Source organism: Tenrec ecaudatus, chromosome 14 (genome assembly GCF_050624435.1).
Source record: "Tenrec ecaudatus isolate mTenEca1 chromosome 14, mTenEca1.hap1, whole genome shotgun sequence".
NCBI classification, from domain to species: domain Eukaryota; kingdom Metazoa; phylum Chordata; class Mammalia; order Afrosoricida; family Tenrecidae; genus Tenrec; species Tenrec ecaudatus.
In genome coordinates, this window is record NC_134543.1 from 37,832,435 (window position 1) to 37,851,151 (window position 18,717).

An 18,717-nucleotide genomic window follows, 5' to 3' on the forward strand; every position below is an offset into this window, starting at 1 on the left:
CTCCAGTAGGTAACAGCAATATCTTTGATGCCTCAGATTTCAGACAAAAGTTATTATCTTTAGCATTCTACATAGTAGAGGGAACACAGGGCTAGACTGTCATGAATATCCAAGTTACGTAAAGATACCTTAAAGAGGCACTAAACTTATGGGGGGACAGGATGGACAGAGGAAGGAAAGCAGTACATTTGCCAGTGAGTCCTTTAGAACTCTGGGTCTCTCTCAAAAGGCTTACCTTGGCGGCAATGGCCGCTGCAGTTATATGTGATGAGGAACTGTCTTCTGTTGAAGCAACGCCACTGTCTTTCTTCTCTTCTTCTTCTTCCTCACATTGTACCCCTTTATCTTCTGTCTGTTTATGGGGACTGGTTGTGGGAGGAGGGGAAAGAGGAGGTGGTGGGGAAGGTAAATCTTCAAGTTCATCATGCACCTCCTTTACTTTTACAATGGCATCGCGTAAAAGGTCGATGGCGTGAGGTAGAGCTGGCAGGATGAACTGAAAGCATTCCTGTATGCAAGGGGAAGAAAAAATATGCAGATGGAACAGTTTTCTAGGTAAAAAAAAAAACTTGCTGTCAGTCAGATTTATTTGTGAATCTGAATCTGCATTTTCCCTCAGTGACCTTAAGAATAAAGAATACTATTTAAAGCAAGGCATGTGCAATATGAGTTGTACAAAATAACACATTTTACAATATTGTGCATAAAACGCAGAAATTCAGCATTATCTAAGCATATATATAGATGCTCAACATCCCTCATAATAGGAACAATGTAACATAAAACTACATTAAGATACCTTTTCTATTCTATGAGAGTAGCAAATAGATGAAAGTTTGACAACGTAAGTACAGGGTGATGATGTAAGAAAGCATGCATTCTCACACACTGCTAGAGGGGATGTCAATCAGTGCAACCTCACGGAGGGGATTTGCTACCCCACAGAAATATTGAAAAATACATACACACACACACACATGCATGCACATATATTCCAGTTTTGCAGGACTATTTGCAATGAGAAAAGATTAGAAACAATTCATATGTTCATTTAGAGGGCACTGACTGAGTAAGTAACGGGTACATTGGCACAGTGGAGTGTGAACTCACAGCCATTGAGTCAATTCTGACTCATAGTACATCTATAGAGGGTTTCTGTAACTGTCAAAACTTTATGAGAGCAGGAAGACTCAACTCTCCCTCACTGAGTGAGTGGCGGGTTGGGTTTGAATCTGCAACCTTGTGGTTAGCAATCCAATACTTAGCAGAAAGTTTCATGAGGACTCCTTAACTAAAGAAGTAATGAAGAATGTATATAATATCATAGATGGATCTAACATATATTGGTGAATAAGGAAAGCAAGGTAGAAGAAAATGGATATAGCATTTTACAGTTTATTGAAGAGAAGGGAAAATGAATATTCAAGCATACACACATGAGGGCTTCAAAATGTTTGTGGGAAAATGGAATTATAAGATAACGGAATTTTCCATGAAGTTTTTGAGCATTCCTTCACCCCAACAGGGCCAGATCAAAAAGTCTTGCCACAAAGTCATAGAAACCTTCAGTAAACCAAAATAACAAAGTGTAAAGCTATTGTGTCTTGACATATCTTCCATTTTTTTGAGGCAGTATTTCCATTTCTCTATTCCTTCGCTAAAGAATTCTGTGCGTTCCAGTTTATACCCCATCAAAATAGCAGTCCTGGCATTCTTGAGGGATTCAAATGTTGCTCCTTTTAAAAGTTCTCTGAGTTTTGAGAAGAGAAAGAAGTCTAAATCAAGAGCAATGCAGGGCTGTAGGGTGGATAGAATAAAGCTGAGCAACACAATTCTAGTAAGATGGTCCTTGGTGCGCTATTAAGATGAGCAGGTACAATGTTGTGATGGTTAAAAAAAATGGCACACATGTTCATGGCCTTTTCCTCATCAATGTAGTTTTTAATTTTCTTAAAGCTTCTTTCTAATAAGCTCCTGTCACAGTTCTATTCCTGTGTCCTTCAAGAACATTTACCAAGACTGTTCATTTGGAATCCTAGAAAAAAACAAAACCTGCTGTCATAACCTTCTGAGCTGATCTCTCTGCGTGGAATTTAATTGGCCCAGCAGTGCCCTCAGAAGTTGCTGCTCTGACTGGACTTGTGTTTTGCAGGTGGCTTAATAAGACATCACCGAGAGATGCTGGTGACCATTCACTTTTCTCAGAGGCAGGTTTAACCATATTTTGTTTGGAATAAACCCATGGGACCATAAAATGGTTAATAGCTATACACGTTCATTGAACTCTTGCCTGTGTGTTGTAAAGCCATGGTTTATAAACATCTTAGCCAGAGAGGCCTGTGAGATGAACAGTAACATCAGAGAGGTATGCACTCCTTAATACAAGCAACCATGCAAGATCATGAAGGAAGCCTTTTACCCATGGTTACAGCTCCGTAGGCAGGAAAGGATAGGGAAGAAGGAAGAGTGGAAACACAGGAAGGAAGTGGAAAGAGTGCTAGTATATTATAGGGAATACAATATCACAAACCAAAATGTATATAAACTGTTGAATAGAGGAACAATTTGTTATGTAAACTTTTACTCAACTGTCTCTCTCCACCCCTTTCTCTTTTTTTCTCTCTCTACGCCCCCCCTCCCCCCCTCAAAGGATGAGCTTTTTGGAAAATTCTTTTCAAGTCAGAGAGAAAGGAAGCTATCAAAGGCTTCTATGGTTGTGTCAAAAGAACAGAGGAGCTATTTTGATAAGTTCCACCTGGCTAAAGAAGGGATAATTTGAATATCAATATGGAAGATAGATATAACAAGTTAAAATGCATCAACTATGTTTTAATTTGAGTTAATGATGTTATCTAAGTGATAGATAACTTTTAGAAGATCCTAGGGAATCATCAAATTATTTCAAAAGTAGTAAATAAAAGAATCAAACATTTACCTTGCTTTTCCGATATGAACGGTGTATCAGTAGTAACCAAATAAGAGATGTGACAATTTTCTGTTTTGGGAAATAGTGTACTAACACACAAAGAATGATAAAATTAAAATATCATTATTTTATAGTCCCTAATTCAACAGATCCACTATACTGAGCATCAATGGTTGCTATCATAAAATGAGAGCCATTCACACATTAATGGGCCTCAGCTGGAGAAAAATATAATTAACTATGAAGTAACTGCTAAAAAAATCCTGAAATTGAATTTGACTAAAATTCTACATTCCAGCATTAATTCATAACAATTACAGCAACTAAGGAATTTGGTAAATGATACCATGGGATGATTCAGAAAATCTAGTCTGGAAACTATAGAGGACAAATAACCCAATCACTTCAACAAATATACTGCAAAGAAAAGAAAAGAATGAGAGAGATCCAACAGAAAAAATTTATAATCAATATGTGGGCTTTATTTGGATTCTGATTCAAATAACTAAAGTATTAAAAAAATCTCTCACCTCCCACCTGATTTTTGAGACAATTATATTGAGAAATATATAGGACACTAACTAATAATTGGTAGTTTTGTATGTGGTGTTAGTGTAGTGGTTATGTAACAAAAGCCTATAATATTGGAGATATAAACATACATATCTCAGATGAAGTAATATGATATCTGGAGTGCAATTCAAGATCTATGGATGAGACCCAATTGGCTATGTAGTTGATTATAGATGGAGACCATGGAGATTCACTATATTACTCTGGCTAGTTCCATGAATGAAACCCTGAAGTTTAAACAATATTGTATGTACAGTGTTGTTTGACAAATAATGAGCAACATGAAAGCGGCCAAGCAAAGGTTACTGTTAGTCCTTTAAAGTGATCAATTGCTGTTGCTGTTGCTGTTATTTTTAAACTATTTTATTGGGGGTTCTTACAGTTCTTATAACAATGCATATATCCATTGTGTCAAGCATGTACATTTGTTGCCATTTGTACATATGTTACCATCATCCCCTTCAAAACATTTTCTTTCTACTTGAACTGTTGGTATCAGCAACTTGCTTTTTCCCTCCCTCCCGCAAATTGTTTTTAATGACCCAGGTAGCAGGTAGATAATTAAAAGAAGGCAAGGAATAATTAATTATAGAAATACTGCACACACATGAGGGAGGGGGTCAGCGGGGAGGGAGGGGAAAAAAAAGAGGACCTGATGCAAAGGGCTTGAGTGGAGAGCAAATGCTTTGAGAATGATTGGGGCAGGGAATGTGCGGATGTGCTTTATACAATTGTTGTATGTATATGTATGGATTGTGATAAGAGTTGTATGAGCCCCTAATAAAATGTAAAAAGAGAAAAGGAAAAAAAAAAGAAAATGATTAGGGCAAAGAATGTACAGATGTGCTTTATACAATTGATGTATGTATATGTATGGATTGTGAGAAGAGTTGTATGAGCGTCTAATAAAATCTAAAAAAGAAAAAAAAAAGAAATACTGCACATACATCTTTATTGTCTGTCTCAGGAATCATATGTCTTCTGGGGTTCTATAAAATGTGACATTTCAGTTGGAAAACCTATTATTTGTACTTACTGTTTCCTTAACTACACAATTCCATAAAAAGGTGGTTCTCAACATTCCCAATGCCAAGACCCTTTAACACAGTTTCTCATGTTGTGGTGACCCCCAACCATAAAATTATTTTCTTTGTTACTTCATAACTGTAATTTTGCTACTGTTATGAATCATAATGTCAATATCTGATATGCAGGATGTATTAGGCGACCCTGTGAAAGGGTTGTTTGACCCCCAAGAAGTTGTAACCCACAGGTTGAAAACTGCTGCCATAAAGGAATGTGGACAAACACAGAGAAGGTGTTTCAGTGGGACAGTGCAGTTAAGGATTCTTGGTGCATCTTGGTTATGCTCTAAAGATCATGGAGCTCCAAAATGAGAGAGGGAGAGAATCAAAAATAAAGAAATCTTCCACTTGACCTATCTGACCAGAAGTTCCCAAACCTCACAGGTACTGCTGTCATTGGTCTTTGGGCTGGAAATATAATATGGAAAGGATGATTTGATACCTATTATGCATATTTCATTACTTACTTCATTTCTTTTGATTTCCTAAATTATTGGGGGGTGCTGTATAGAAAGGTACCCTTTGGTACATAGTTTCATCAATGTGAAAATTTAAACTGGTAACTAATATAATTATATTAGCTAGATCACTGTTTTTTTCACCCTGTTGAATTGGTCACATACGAGATGAGTTCATATAAGAAATAAAGTGAAATCCTATTCCCGTTTCATTATAGTGATCCAGGAACTCAACTATTTTGATTATATATCTATATATCTAATATTTCTCCATTATATCCCAATCTCGGAGACTGAGAACATCAGCAAGATTTCTCATGACAATCTGAATTAGGTAAAAGCGGTTGTAACGATTATAATTGCATTATAATTTTTATTTCTTTTTTTAAAAATAATTTTTATTTCTTAAAAGAATAGTTCAAAGTTAAAATTTCTTCCTCTCTAGTCAAATAAAACAAAACAATAGATGCCTACTTCTCTACAAAGATCAGAATAATATCATTAGGAGAGTTATTGCATTAATGATAGCATGTTAATGTAATTCTTGGGAAAATATTAATGAAGTGGTTCAACAAATTTTTTCAAAGGTTAATATGGATACTAAAGCATTTTCTAATTAACAGGTGTGTTTCAGTATCAGAGAAACTAAAAATGTTGGTTTTTATTTTGGATTAAGTAGAAATTTTTATCATTTGGGACTTTCTGAACAAAAAAATGCCATTGAATTCTATTTTTAATAGCTTTTGTTAGGTGCTGTTGAGTTGGTTCCAATTTCTAGCGATCCTTTGTACAACAGACCAAAAAACTGCCCGATCTTGCACCACCCTTTCAACAAAATAAAAACTAGAATTAAAACTATAAGGCTTAAAACTTAAAAAAAATTTACATTTATCCTAATGTTAAAAATAATTTAAAATGCCAATAATATTTTTAAAAGTATGAATTTTTTGAAGCATGCTTTTGAAGATAAACATAACTAGAAGTGTTAACAGTAAACAAGTCTTCCTAATCATTTTCCTATGTAAATTTCAAAAAGTAAATAATCACCATAAATGGTAGAAACTGCATTTCACCTTTAAAATTCCTTTCTTTTGTAGCACAATCAACCAAACACAGGTATAAAAGAGTTAAAGGTAAAATTGAACATCATCTGTCTATCTCTGTAATAAGTTAATTTTCTACTAGGAGTAAAGTAAGGTCTTTCAATCATGAAAACCAAGAACAATGAAAAGGAGCCAGAAGAAAAGGTGTGAAGAATTAATCCTTGGAGGTTTAGTAGGTTACACATTGGGCTGCCAACCTCACGGCCAGCACTTTAGACCAAGCTGCCACGCTGAGGGAGAAAGACAAGACTTTCTAACCCTAGAAAGAGTCACAACCTCAGAAGCCCACAGCTGCCATTCTGCTTTGTCCCATAGGTGCTCTGCGCCAGTAAAAACTCAATGGCAGTGAGTCTGGTTCTGGAGAGTTTTGGTCATTGCCCTCAGCTTCCTGGCCTTCAGAATTTCAGATCAGCTAAGAGAATATTTATTTTTTGTTTTCAGTGTGGCTTTGGGACATGAAATATCAGTTTTGCCTTTGGAAGGGACTAAAGACTAAAGTAATGTATTAACCCATCCTTGGGAGAGGCTAGAAATGAAAAGTCAGCCAGGTAAAGCATGTGACTGAACCACAATAAAACATCTGTACACCAATTGCTTCATTGAGCCTCTCTGGTTAGCACACCAAAAAAAAAAAAAAACTACCATTAAATTTGACTTTAACTCAGAGTGACCCTATTGGACAGAGACTGTAAATCTTCACAGGAAGTCTTGCCATTCTCCCTGGTTGGCACTACTTGTACATTGTGATACTAGGCAAATAACATGCCCATGATGACAGGGAGGGAGGGCAGTGGATGTTTCATGTTTGGTATCTCTCTTGAACTCTGCCCTACATGTTTCTTCCCATGGCTGATTTTAATCTGCATTCTTTCCCTCTAATCAAAAATAACCATGAGTATAACAGCTTTCAATGAGTTCTGTGAGTCCTTGCAGTGAATTTTCAAACCTTGAATATGGCTTTAAGAACTTTACTATCATGAAATTGGTGCCAGAAATGAGGGCTGTTTTGTGGATGGCTCCGACAACTTTGTAATGGACTAACACTACACGAATTTGTACAAATCTCAAGGTTGCTTACCTGAGATCCTTTCTTGCTACCTGGCAGGTTAATTATGAGAGTTTTTCCTCTGATTCCACATACAGGCCTGAAAGGACAAAGAAAGCGGATAAATACCACATTTTAGGGAATGCTTTGTTTAAATACATTCAACAACAAAGAGCAATCATTGTACTTAACATGTGAACAACTGCCTTTAAAATACCAATGGGCACTCCTGCAGAGGTTGTTTACAATAATGGTTAGTGTGGTGGACTGGGAAATGCACTGAATGTGGGATCAGGATAAAATCACTCACTTTCAATCTCTTTGACCATGGCCAAACTAACATCAGCTTCTTTATAACTCATCAAGGTGTAATGTGTTCATGAGATAGAACACATGGAAATGTGTATAATAGTAATATTTATGCTTAACCGTTTAACACATACAAAGTACTCAAGAGTTGAGACTGGAATTTGAGCTTTTTCTTCTTATGAAGTCTAGAAGTTTGGAAGTGAGACAAAATCTTTCACAATGCTTGTCCCTGGGGTGAGAGTGGAAAGCTAAATTATCTATTGATATCTGAGACAATTTAATCTGGAAAGACCTTTCAATTACCAGGTGACAATTAAACCAATCTACAAGAAACTTTGAGGGCCAGGATTTTCATTTGAGCATTAGAATCATGCTCTGCCATTATCTGACTTTGCTACTTTGATCTAGTCACTTATCTTAAATGTGAGGGATACCTTTTCATTTACATATGTTCCTGTTGTTAGGTGCCATCCAGTCCATTTGGATTCACTGTGATGCTACACACAACAAAGCGATACACTACGCAGTCCTATGCTATCTGCAGGATCATGGCTACATTTGAGTCTACTGCTGTAACCACTGCGTCAGTCCATTTCATATCATCCCCTTTAGTCTTCATCTGTGATATAAATTACTGTCACCCTGGGCAGATATTACTTGCCTTTTAATTTAAATTTCAGATTTACGCACATCTGATACAAAAGATAAAAATATTATTTTTGTCAGAAGTATAGTTAGAATAGCAATATGCTAATCAATGACATGTTGAGACATACTTGTCTGAATTTATATTTAAATATAAACTTCAGAATTAAAAATAGAAATCAGAAGTAGATAAGGATTTTTTTAATGTATTTCCTAGTTTTTAATTTCTTCAAACATTTTCCTTTGGAAGATGCCAAATAAATCAAGCTTCAATGGTAATGTAAAATCAAGTTTTCAAAAATAAAGATTATACCTGAAAATAAGGTCAGTTATGCTAATTTACAACCTTGAATTGTCAATAATTACAAAGTAAACTTATCTAGAGGCAATTTCTCAGGGGAAAGCAAAACAGGAAACTGGACCTATTTGCAAATTAACTGTGGGATAAATTATTTTTGTTATTTGAAATACATCTGCCCCAAATATATAAAGTATGGGGACCTGATTGAATTAGTCAATGGATATAAAAAAAGTTTGAGGTTTATTTTGAAGTTTAAATTTAGGCAAATATATATTACTAAATATGGGAAAGACATAGCGCAAAGTAATGGCATTACATGAGTGACCAAAAATCTTTTTAGAGAGTTTACAAGTTTACATAGAATACTCTCTGGGAACTATAAAATTTATATCTGATAACTAATTAACTCAGACTTTAAACACAAGAAAATGAGACTCTCCTGGAGAGTTTTAAACAGAGGAACAATATACTGATATATGTGTTTTTAAAAAACATCTCTGATTGCAATGTGGAAAACAGCCTGGAGAAGTGCAAGAGAACACAGAAGAGCCCAGCCCAGTGAACGCTGGACTAACATTAAGAGATGAATGATGGGGTTGAAATGGTAATGAAGACTAGTGGACAGGTAATAATTCTTTAAATGTATCCTGAGCTAGAGGGAAAATAATGAAATAGCTACCTTTTTACTGTAAAGCATTTTTTTCGGGAAGTTTTAACACAACAAATAATTTTTTTAAATGGACCTTCTTTGTATTTGGATTACAATTTTTCCTAGCCTTTTTGAGATGATGCCTTTTTGAGATTTAAACTTTTTATTAATATATTTTAAGACATTTCCTTTCTCTTAGTATCTATTATCTCATTGTGGAGCTCCAATTTGATTATATTATCTAGCTGTATTTACAATGTTTCCAAATACCTCCTTCACTTTATAACTCTTCATCTATCTGGGGTATATTGTACATAATTTCCTAAGTTGCTTAATCTATTTCCCCATTCTCTCTATATGTAATTTGTAGGCTTAAGCATCTATTAATTTTTTAATTTCCTATATTATATTTTACTTTAAAAAAAACTGTTTAGAAGCTTAGTTTTTAGTTCTTTAATATATTACATTTCTATCTTTCTGTTGTTTTTGGTAATGCCAGGATTTCAAGTCTTTGAGGGTCCTTGTACAATGTTGGATGCCTTATGGTGCCTTGGTTTCTATGTACACAGTCACCTTTTGTCTGTTACTTGCTAATTTACTTTAAACTTCATTTATGAGACAGCTCTGAAGTCTAGATTGAAGCAGAATTCTTCTAAACAGAATTTACTTCTGACTGATCTCTGAGAACACTGCCAAGCCAACCCAAGCCACACCAAACGCCACTGCCATTGGATTAATTCTGACTCAGTAACCATATAGGATAGAGAACCATTGCTCCCTAGGTTTCTGAGGCTGTAAACCTTTGTGGGAGCAGACTGCCTCGTCTTTTCTCCATGGAGTGGATAGTGGATTTGAACTGATAACTGCATGTAATTAGCAGTCCAATGTGTAACCCACTACATAACCAGGACACCTTCTTCCAAGCTAAGGTTAATTTAAATGAAATTCTTCACAACTTGGCATTTTCATGACTGAGGCATCTGTGGTATGATATGGAGGGGACAGGAGCTGGATTCAAGGTCAGAGAAGTAACATAAAAAGGGAAGGACAGATGCCACATGAAGATTCCCAGGGACCAAATGTCACAGTGCTGAGACAAGTACTTAACTAAAAATAAAACAAAAGAGAAAAATCAAGAGTCTTTCCCTAGACTTGGGGCCCTGAATTGAACTTCTGTCTTCCCAAACTGTGAAAAAATAATTTTCTGTTTAAGTCACTCACAGGTGATATTTCTGATGTAGCATCACTTATGGAATGAATATATAATCCCTTGTCTCACTTGTCTTTTGCAACGTAACTCACCTCCTGTCATGTGAAGTTCTGCAAACATTCCCCGAAATGTGGTAGAAATGCCCTGAGAGAAGGTACATGTTGCAAATATTGTATTTCTGTCCTATAGTCTCGTTTATAGCTCAGCTAATTGGGTGCTGGAAGTGTTTCAAGATGGTAATGGTGTTAATGTTAAATTACTACTTTAAATGACTAGTTTTTAAATTAATGTTTTCCTTTTAGGGGGTTTTGGAGTTTTTTTTTTTTTTTTGCTATTTAGTCAATAGTAGTATGGAAACCATTTTAGGCAACAAGCAGAGAAAAATTTACTCCTTCCCAATAGCAATGAGTATCATTGCTGAGTTTATATTCAAATATTGAGTAGGTAAATACAGAGAACAAATTGGCAATAAGGGCAGATAATGGGTAAAATTGTGGCAAAAATGGATTGCTGAGATTCCAACGCTTAGTGACGTTTTATGACCCTGCCCATAGAGTTTCTAAGCTGTCACCTTTACAGAAGATTACCAGGTCTTTTTTCCTATGGAGTGCCTGGTGGACACACACCATACACCTTTCCTTTACCTGGAGAGTATGAGCCATTGTGCTTCCATATTCTATTTATATATGAAAACTGAAGGACATGTCTTACTTCATAAAACAAAGTCTATGAAATTAAAAATTAACTATTTTTAAGATCCAGTTGAAGTACAGTTTAATGAGGATTACATCATTTTCTTCATAAAGTTAAAATCTCCTTATCAATTTTTTCTTTTGATGAATTTAGATATCCATATATTAGTTTTTCTTAAAGAAAAAAATCCACATAGGACTTTAAAACATTTATTTGAGATATGTGCCTTGGGCTGCTAACTACAAGGTCAGCAGGGTCACTGTGAGCCAGAATTGAGTCAATGGTAATGAATTTTTTGAGTATGTGTATCATGGAAAAATCAAGTAGAAATCACAAGTCAAGTTACTGACAAAGTCAAAATTAAAAGCCAGATACATCAATCCTGAATATGCAACCATAGTCATTGCTCTTTTGCTGTTTATAAAGCTGGGGATGGGAAAGGGGAAGAATGTTTAGAAAAAAACGGAGACATCTGATCTCTTTCGAAGGTGATTCAGGGAGCAGGGGAGAGAGGCTGCTGTAGCGGGGCGGCAGTTCAATCAGCCCCTGCAGCAGCAAGTGCTACCCTTATTTAAATGACTTGCCTATAAGCACATTGCTAGTAAGTGCTGGACACACACACACATCGAATTCTAAAACCAGAGATCTTCCCCCTCCCTTTAAAAAAATCATGTCATTTTATTGGGGGCTCCTACAGGTCTTATCACAAACCACACATTCATCCACTGCGTCAAGCACATGTGTACATTATGCTGCCACCACCATTTTCAAAACATTAATTGTAGACGAAAAAAACAGAATGACTATTTCAGGACTCTGTAAACTAAACATAGCAGGCAGATAATACCCCTTCGTGTGGTAGTTCAAGCATCTAAGTCCAGAGGAAATGGCTTTCTCTGATTAGTGGAACCAGTAAAAGTAATCCCTAGTGGCTAAAGAATAGGGGTGAGAATAATAAGCTGCTATTTGCTTTTGGGATTTTTTCTTTTCCCACTTTAGACCCAAGTAACTAAACAATAGCATAGGTAGATAAGTGGGTGGCCTACTAACCCTGAAGAAACCTCTTCTAGTCAACAAAAGCAAAGAAACCTGAACTCACAGTCACTGAGTTAATTGTTACTGGGAAAGGGACTCTCGGAAGGGAGAGTCTGAGAAAATTCTTCAGAGAAGCAAGTTGGAGGAAGAGAATCTCCTAATTCTGAGAATGGATTGATACAAGTCCTAGGCCAACTCTTGAGCTGGACATGTATGTAACAGATTCAAAGAAGTACTGGAAAGTAAGAAAGAAAGAAAAAAAAAAAGCTTAAACACAATACATGTCATTGCTCAAGGCTATGACTAATTCCTAAATGCTACAGGTGGTGGGGCAGATTCAAACAGTAAAACCAAGATGGAACCGTGATCAAACTGTGGTCTCAATCTAGCCAGACTGAATGACTGCCAAAGCAATCACACCCTGCAGAAATTAGCATGTAACGGTGGATTTTTAAAAGGACCCAGAGTGTTAGAATACTGAAACAGCCTGGGCTGTGGTAAAAAATTAATCAAAGTTCAAGAACTGGAAAAACCTGACCAAACTTCATGGCTAAAAAAAAAAAAAAAAATTAACAGATGTCGACTGCATGGTAAGACATATAACAATCGACAGAAAAATAACTCCAAGCAGCATAACCATTCTTTATAAAACAGATGTCAATAATTGAATCAATATAAATGTAGAAGTATTCAGCAGAAGATTAAGAAACTATTTTTTAAAAATATCAAAATTTCAGACTTTAAAAATAATATATCAGAAATTAAAAGATCCACTGGGTTGGCTCAATCCAAAAGAGAAAAATAATCAGATGAAAAGAGAGACAAAATAGATTTAAACCATCCCCCACCAAACAAAATAAAACAGTCTCAAGAACCCTTGGGAGACTCTCAAAAGTTCACTGGAGCTGATGTCATCGGAGAAGAGAAACAAATTGGCATAGGAAAAATCTCTGAAAAAATAATGACTAAAAACTTTCCAAATTTGACAAAAGGCATAAATTTAGAGTCAAGTTCAAGCAGTGCCCAGATACATCATAGTAAAAGTGTCAAAAACAAAGATAACTGGGATAAAACAAAATCAAACTTTAGTGCACCTAGAGAAAGACAACACATTAGATACAAAAAAAGAGCAATTCATATAACAGAGAAATTTAAAGATAATGCAAGCATATTTTATGACAATATTTGAAGAAAAATTATTTTCAGAAAGAAAAGTACTGGTAATAGAGAATACTATATCTAGGGAAATTATCTTTAGGGATAAAATGAGATAAAGACATTTCCAGATGAAGAAGAAAAATATATTTCAAACAAACAAACAAACCATAGCAGAGCTGGCTTTAACACACACAGTACTGGCCAACACAAACTACACTTTGAATTAGGTATAGTTTGAAGGTTGATTATTCTCGTTAAACAGATGAGAAAAACAAAAGGAAAAAGTAGCCAATCAGTAGCTGAGCCAGAAGAGAGCCTAAGCAGTCTGGCTTCAAACACTGTGCTCGTAAAATTTCTTTTCAACTTGGGAAATCCTCAAAGAGACAAATTTATATAATAACCACAAAATGGATTCAAACATACTAATAATACTCATGAAAATGACACAATACCCAACAACATTTCCTTCTGGTACACACACAGTTACCATGAGTGGAGTCAACTTGCTGGCAACTAATAACTACTTAAAATACGTCGACAAAACAATTGGGGAATATTAGATTAATGAAGCAGATAAAAATATTGGAAACATTAGACGTAATACCTTAAAATTTATTTTTACTTGACGCTGCTCTCTAGAAATAAAATTAGGAATACAAGGCACTAACTTGATACTTTATTATACATGGAAATAAATGACAAGGTGAACTACTGATTCATTAATAATAATCATAACAATAAATTTTGAGTCTCTACTCTGTGCCATAAGCTGTTCTGTTGTTGAAGATGTAAAACTGCATATGGTAAAGGTCCTGTTCTTAAGGAGTTTTTACAAAATAGGCTAGACAGAAGAACAAATAACTAATTGTACGATAGAAAGTTGTGCTGTAATTGAAGCATGTATGATACTCAAAATACAACGTGGAAAGCTTTGGAAAGGAAGAGCTAATATGATCATGTAGTTGTAATGACTGCAATAATAACCCTGCTATCAAGGGCTTTAGAAGCATATAAAAATGAGCATTTATATGTTTGTTCCAAATTTATAAGTAAGCTTTCCAGTGAAATCATTAATAAACAGAAAGAAGACAAAGAAGAAGCTATTATCATGCTGTGTATAAGTTTTAATTTTCAAAGTTTAACGTATATAATATGGACTTATTTCAGAGAACTTAAAACTAGGTCCTGCTGATTAAATTTTTACTCCCTGAGCAGTCCACTGCCCAATAATTATGGGGATATGAAAGGTAGAAGAAGAATTAATACAGAAAAATCTAATAAGACAAAATCTGACATTTTAAATCAGATCAAAAAAGTTATACTCAGTATAAAGAGTTATTTTAAAGCAGTTGCAAAGAACATCTGTTTTCCAGGTGTATCATGGGGGGAGCATGTCTTTTCTTTCTATTCTAAGTGTATCTGATTTTATCTAGCAAAAATATTCTTATATTCCTTTAATTAAAGCTTTATTATAAAAAGATGAACAAAAACTAATTATCTCTTGACTATATACTTTGACTACCAGAAAGAGTTCTTCTATATTCCAATATCACTACAAAATTTCATAGGAAAATTGGGATGAATAGTGACCCTTGACCATATAGGTACAGGTAAGATGCAAGAGTTTCCTCCCCCACTATCATGATCCCAATTCTACCTTACAAGTCTGGCTAGACCAGAGGATGTACACTGGTACAGATAGGAACTGGAAACATAGGGAATCCAGGACAGATGAAAACCTCGGAAGCAGTGGTGAGAGTGGAGATACTGGGAAGGTGGAGGGAGGGTGGGTTGGAAAGGGGGAACCGATTATAAGGAGCTACTTATAACCTCTTCCCTGGGGGATGGACAAAGAGAAAAGTAGGTGAAGGGAGACATCGGACAAGGCAAGATATGACAAAATAATAATTTATAAATTGTCAAGGGTTCATGAGGGAGAGAGGAGTGGGGAGGAAGGGGAAAAATGAGGAGCTGATGCCAGGGGCTTAAGTGGAGAGCAAATGTTTTCAGGATGAGGGCAATGAATGTACAAAAGTGCTTTACACAATTGATGTACGTATGGATTGTGTTGAGTTGCATGAGCCCCTAACAAAACAATTTTAAAAAAAGATTTAAGAGTTTAAAAAAGGGCAGCATAAAAGGATCAATTTAATATCTTTAAAGGCTGGCATGGATATTTTAATGAAAAAATTCTTACCATGCTACTTATTGAATGATGCAAAGCCCAAAACCTAATGTCACTTGGCTAACCCTGACTCACAGATATCCTGAATAATAATTTATTATTATCCTAAAGAGGTTCTGAGTCTAGAAATTTTTACAGGAGCAGATTGCCTCCTCTTTCTCCCAGGGAGTAGCTGGTGGGTTTGAACTGTCAGCCTTGTAAAAAGAATAAAAATATTGAATGGCCAGAAGATGGAAGAAACACACAGTCAATTCTCCCCGAAAGACCTAGCAGACATTCAATATAATCAAGAACTGATGGTACTGAAGGTGAAGTCCACATTGCCCTGATGGCACTGACAAATACAAGGCTTTAAGAATGGACGATTCCAACTGAGATGTTTCAACACTGGAAGTAACTCACTCATCTGTGCCCCCAAATACGGAATACAACTACCTGTTCAAATGATTGAAAATGATCCTTATTTGTGCCCATCCCACAGAAGGGCAATCCAACAGAATGTAGAAATTATCAACCATTATCATTAATATCACATGCAAGTAAGTCATGCTCAAGATAGTTTAAAAAATAGTTGATGCAGTATATCAGTAGAGAATAGCAAGAAATTCAAGTCAGATGCAAAAGACATGGAATTAGGATTATAACTACTGATATCAGGTGGATCTCAGCTGAAAGCGAGGATACCTGAGAGATGTTTACTTGTGTTTCATCGACAATGCAAAGGCATTTCGCTGTGTATCGCTAACAGATTTATGGGGAACATGGCAAAAATCAGGAATTCCTTAACATATAATTGTGTTCATGTGAAACCTGTACATAGTCAAAGAAGTAGTCTTTCTAATACAATAAAGGGAATTTAGAATGGTTAAAGATCCTGAAACGTATGTATTGGAGTTGTATCCTTTTACCATATTTATTTAATCTGGATGTTGTGCAAATAATTTGAGACACTAGATTATATGAATAAGAAAACAACTTAATGTAAAGAAGGACAGAATCCCCACAACTGGACAAATAGGTAACATCTTGATAAATGGAGAAAAGATTGAGGTTGTCATAGATTTTATTTCACTTGGATCCACAATCAGCGCTCAGGGGAAAAGCAGTCAAAAGCTCACACAATGTGTTGTGTTAGGTCAATTTGCTGTGCAAGAACTCTTTAGAGTACTAAAAGCAAGGATGTTACTTTAAGGACTAAGGTAAGCCTGACCCAAGTAATGGTATTCTCCATTGCCTCATATACTATGAAAATTGTACATAAATAAGGAACACAAGAGAATAATCAATGAATTTGAATGGTGGTGCTGGAGAAGAATATTGAAAATATCATGGCTATCCTTAATGCAAGAACACTTTATTATATTAAACTGGCATTCCATGATGCTCGCCTTCCCGATACGATTGCTAAAGACAAAGCTGGTGCAAAAGCAAATGTGAAGAAATCTCAGGGTGTCTAGCTATCAAAATATATGTTTGGGGTCTTAAAGGCTTGAAGAAAAACAAGCCAACCATCTAGCTGAGAAGCCAAAAAGAGCACATAGAAAAAGCACACCAGCCTGTGTGTTCAGGAGCTGTTGATACGATCAGGTATCAGGCATGAAAGAACAAATATCATATCATTGGGAATGAGGGGGAGTGCGGAGTGGGGACCTAAAGTCTATTTGTAGGCAACTGAACATCCCCTTACAGAAGGGCTGCGGGGAGGAGACGAGCCAGATGAAACATACAACTTTCCTCTAGTTCTTTAATGCTTTTCCCCCACCCCACTACCATGATCCCAATTCTACTTTACAAATCTGGTAAGACAAGAGGATGTACACTGGTATAGATCAAAGTTGGAAACAGGGAATCCAAGACAGATAAACCCTTCAGGACCAATAATGAGACTAGTGACACCAGGAGGGGATGGGGAAGGTACGGCAGAAAGGGGGCACCGATTACAATGATCTACATATAACCCCCTCCTTGGGGGATGAACAACAGAAAAGTGGGTGCAGAGAGACACTGGTCAGTGTACTACATGAACAATAATAATGTTATAAATTATCAAGGATTCGTGAGGGAGGGAGGAAGGGGAGAGGGAAGGTGGGGAAGGAAGAGAAAAAAACAAGGAGGAACTGATACCAAGGACTCAAGTAGAAAGAAAATGTTTTGAGAATGATGATGGCAACAAATGTACAAATGTGCTTGATACAATGTACGTATATATGGATTGTGATGAGTTGCATGAGCCCCTAATAAAATGATTTTAAAAATAAATAAACAGATGTAAACATGGAAAAAACCCAGAAAATATTATGGCCAAAGAACAAACAGATCTGTCTTGGAAGAAGTAGAGATAAGAGTTCTCTTTAGAGGTAAGGATGGCAAGACTTCATCTTACATACTTTGGACATGTTATGAGGGCAGACCAGGTCCTGGAGAAGGACATTATGCTTGGTAAAGTAAGAGGGCATCAACAAAGAGGAAGACTTTCAACAGGATGGACTGACACAGTGACTGCAACACTGGTTCAAGCACAGGGACAATTGTAAGGATGTTGCAGGTCTGTGGGGTGTTTTGTTCTGTTTTCTGTTGGGTGGCTATGAATGGGAATTAACTCAATGGCATCTAACAATAGCAATATGAAGATTAGAGGAAAACCAATTAATAACCTTTGACATTAGATGAGATGACACAACAGCTGAAAGTGAAGAAAATCTAAAGCACTTAACTGCTTAATGATCAAAGATAAAAAGTCTACAGCTTTCAAACAATAGCACAACATATAGAAAATGTACATCCTCGTAACTGGACCAGTAAGCAACACCATGATCAACATTTAACATATCAAAGTTGTCAAGGTTTTAATTTTAGTTGGATTCATCATCAGTGTTCATAGAAGAGGTAGTCAAGAAGTCAAATGGCATTGCATTGGGCAAATTTTCTGTCGAAGATTTCTTTAAAGTTTTAAAAAGCGAAGACGTCACAATGAGGACTAATTCATTTAAAATGTTTGTGAGAGCTGGGCAGTGATTCGGGAAGACTGGAAAAGAATGATGGCTCTGAGTTATGCTGTTGCTGAAGAATATTGAGTATACTCAATATTGGAAACAATGGACGCCAAAAGCAATGAAAAAAATCTGTCTTGGAAGAGATAAAGCCAGAACGCTCTTCAGAAGACGCAATGGCAAGACTTCATCTTAAGCACTTTGGTCGTATCAGGTGGGATCAGACTCTGGAGAAAAGACATCATGATTCACAAAGTAGCAGAGGGTTAGCAAATTAAAGGAAGACTTTCAACAAGATGAACTGACATGGTATCTGCTACAATAGGTTCAAACATACCAATGATTATCATGA

The 18,717-nt window shown here is 36.0% G+C and overlaps 1 protein-coding gene across 10 annotated transcripts in view; it reads right to left on the reverse strand.

Annotated features, from left to right (window-relative positions):
• Nucleotides 1–18,717, reverse strand: part of GPHN (gephyrin) — a 634,470-nt gene that overhangs the window by 260,673 nt on the left and 355,080 nt on the right. For all 10 annotated transcript variants that reach the window (XM_075530856.1, XM_075530857.1, XM_075530855.1 and 7 more), the window contains 2 exons: nt 7,224–7,290; nt 236–508 (listed from right to left, as the gene is read on the reverse strand). In XM_075530856.1, the coding sequence (XP_075386971.1) occupies nt 236–508; nt 7,224–7,290 (340 nt within the window). The remainder of the gene's footprint in view (nt 1–235; nt 509–7,223; nt 7,291–18,717) is intronic.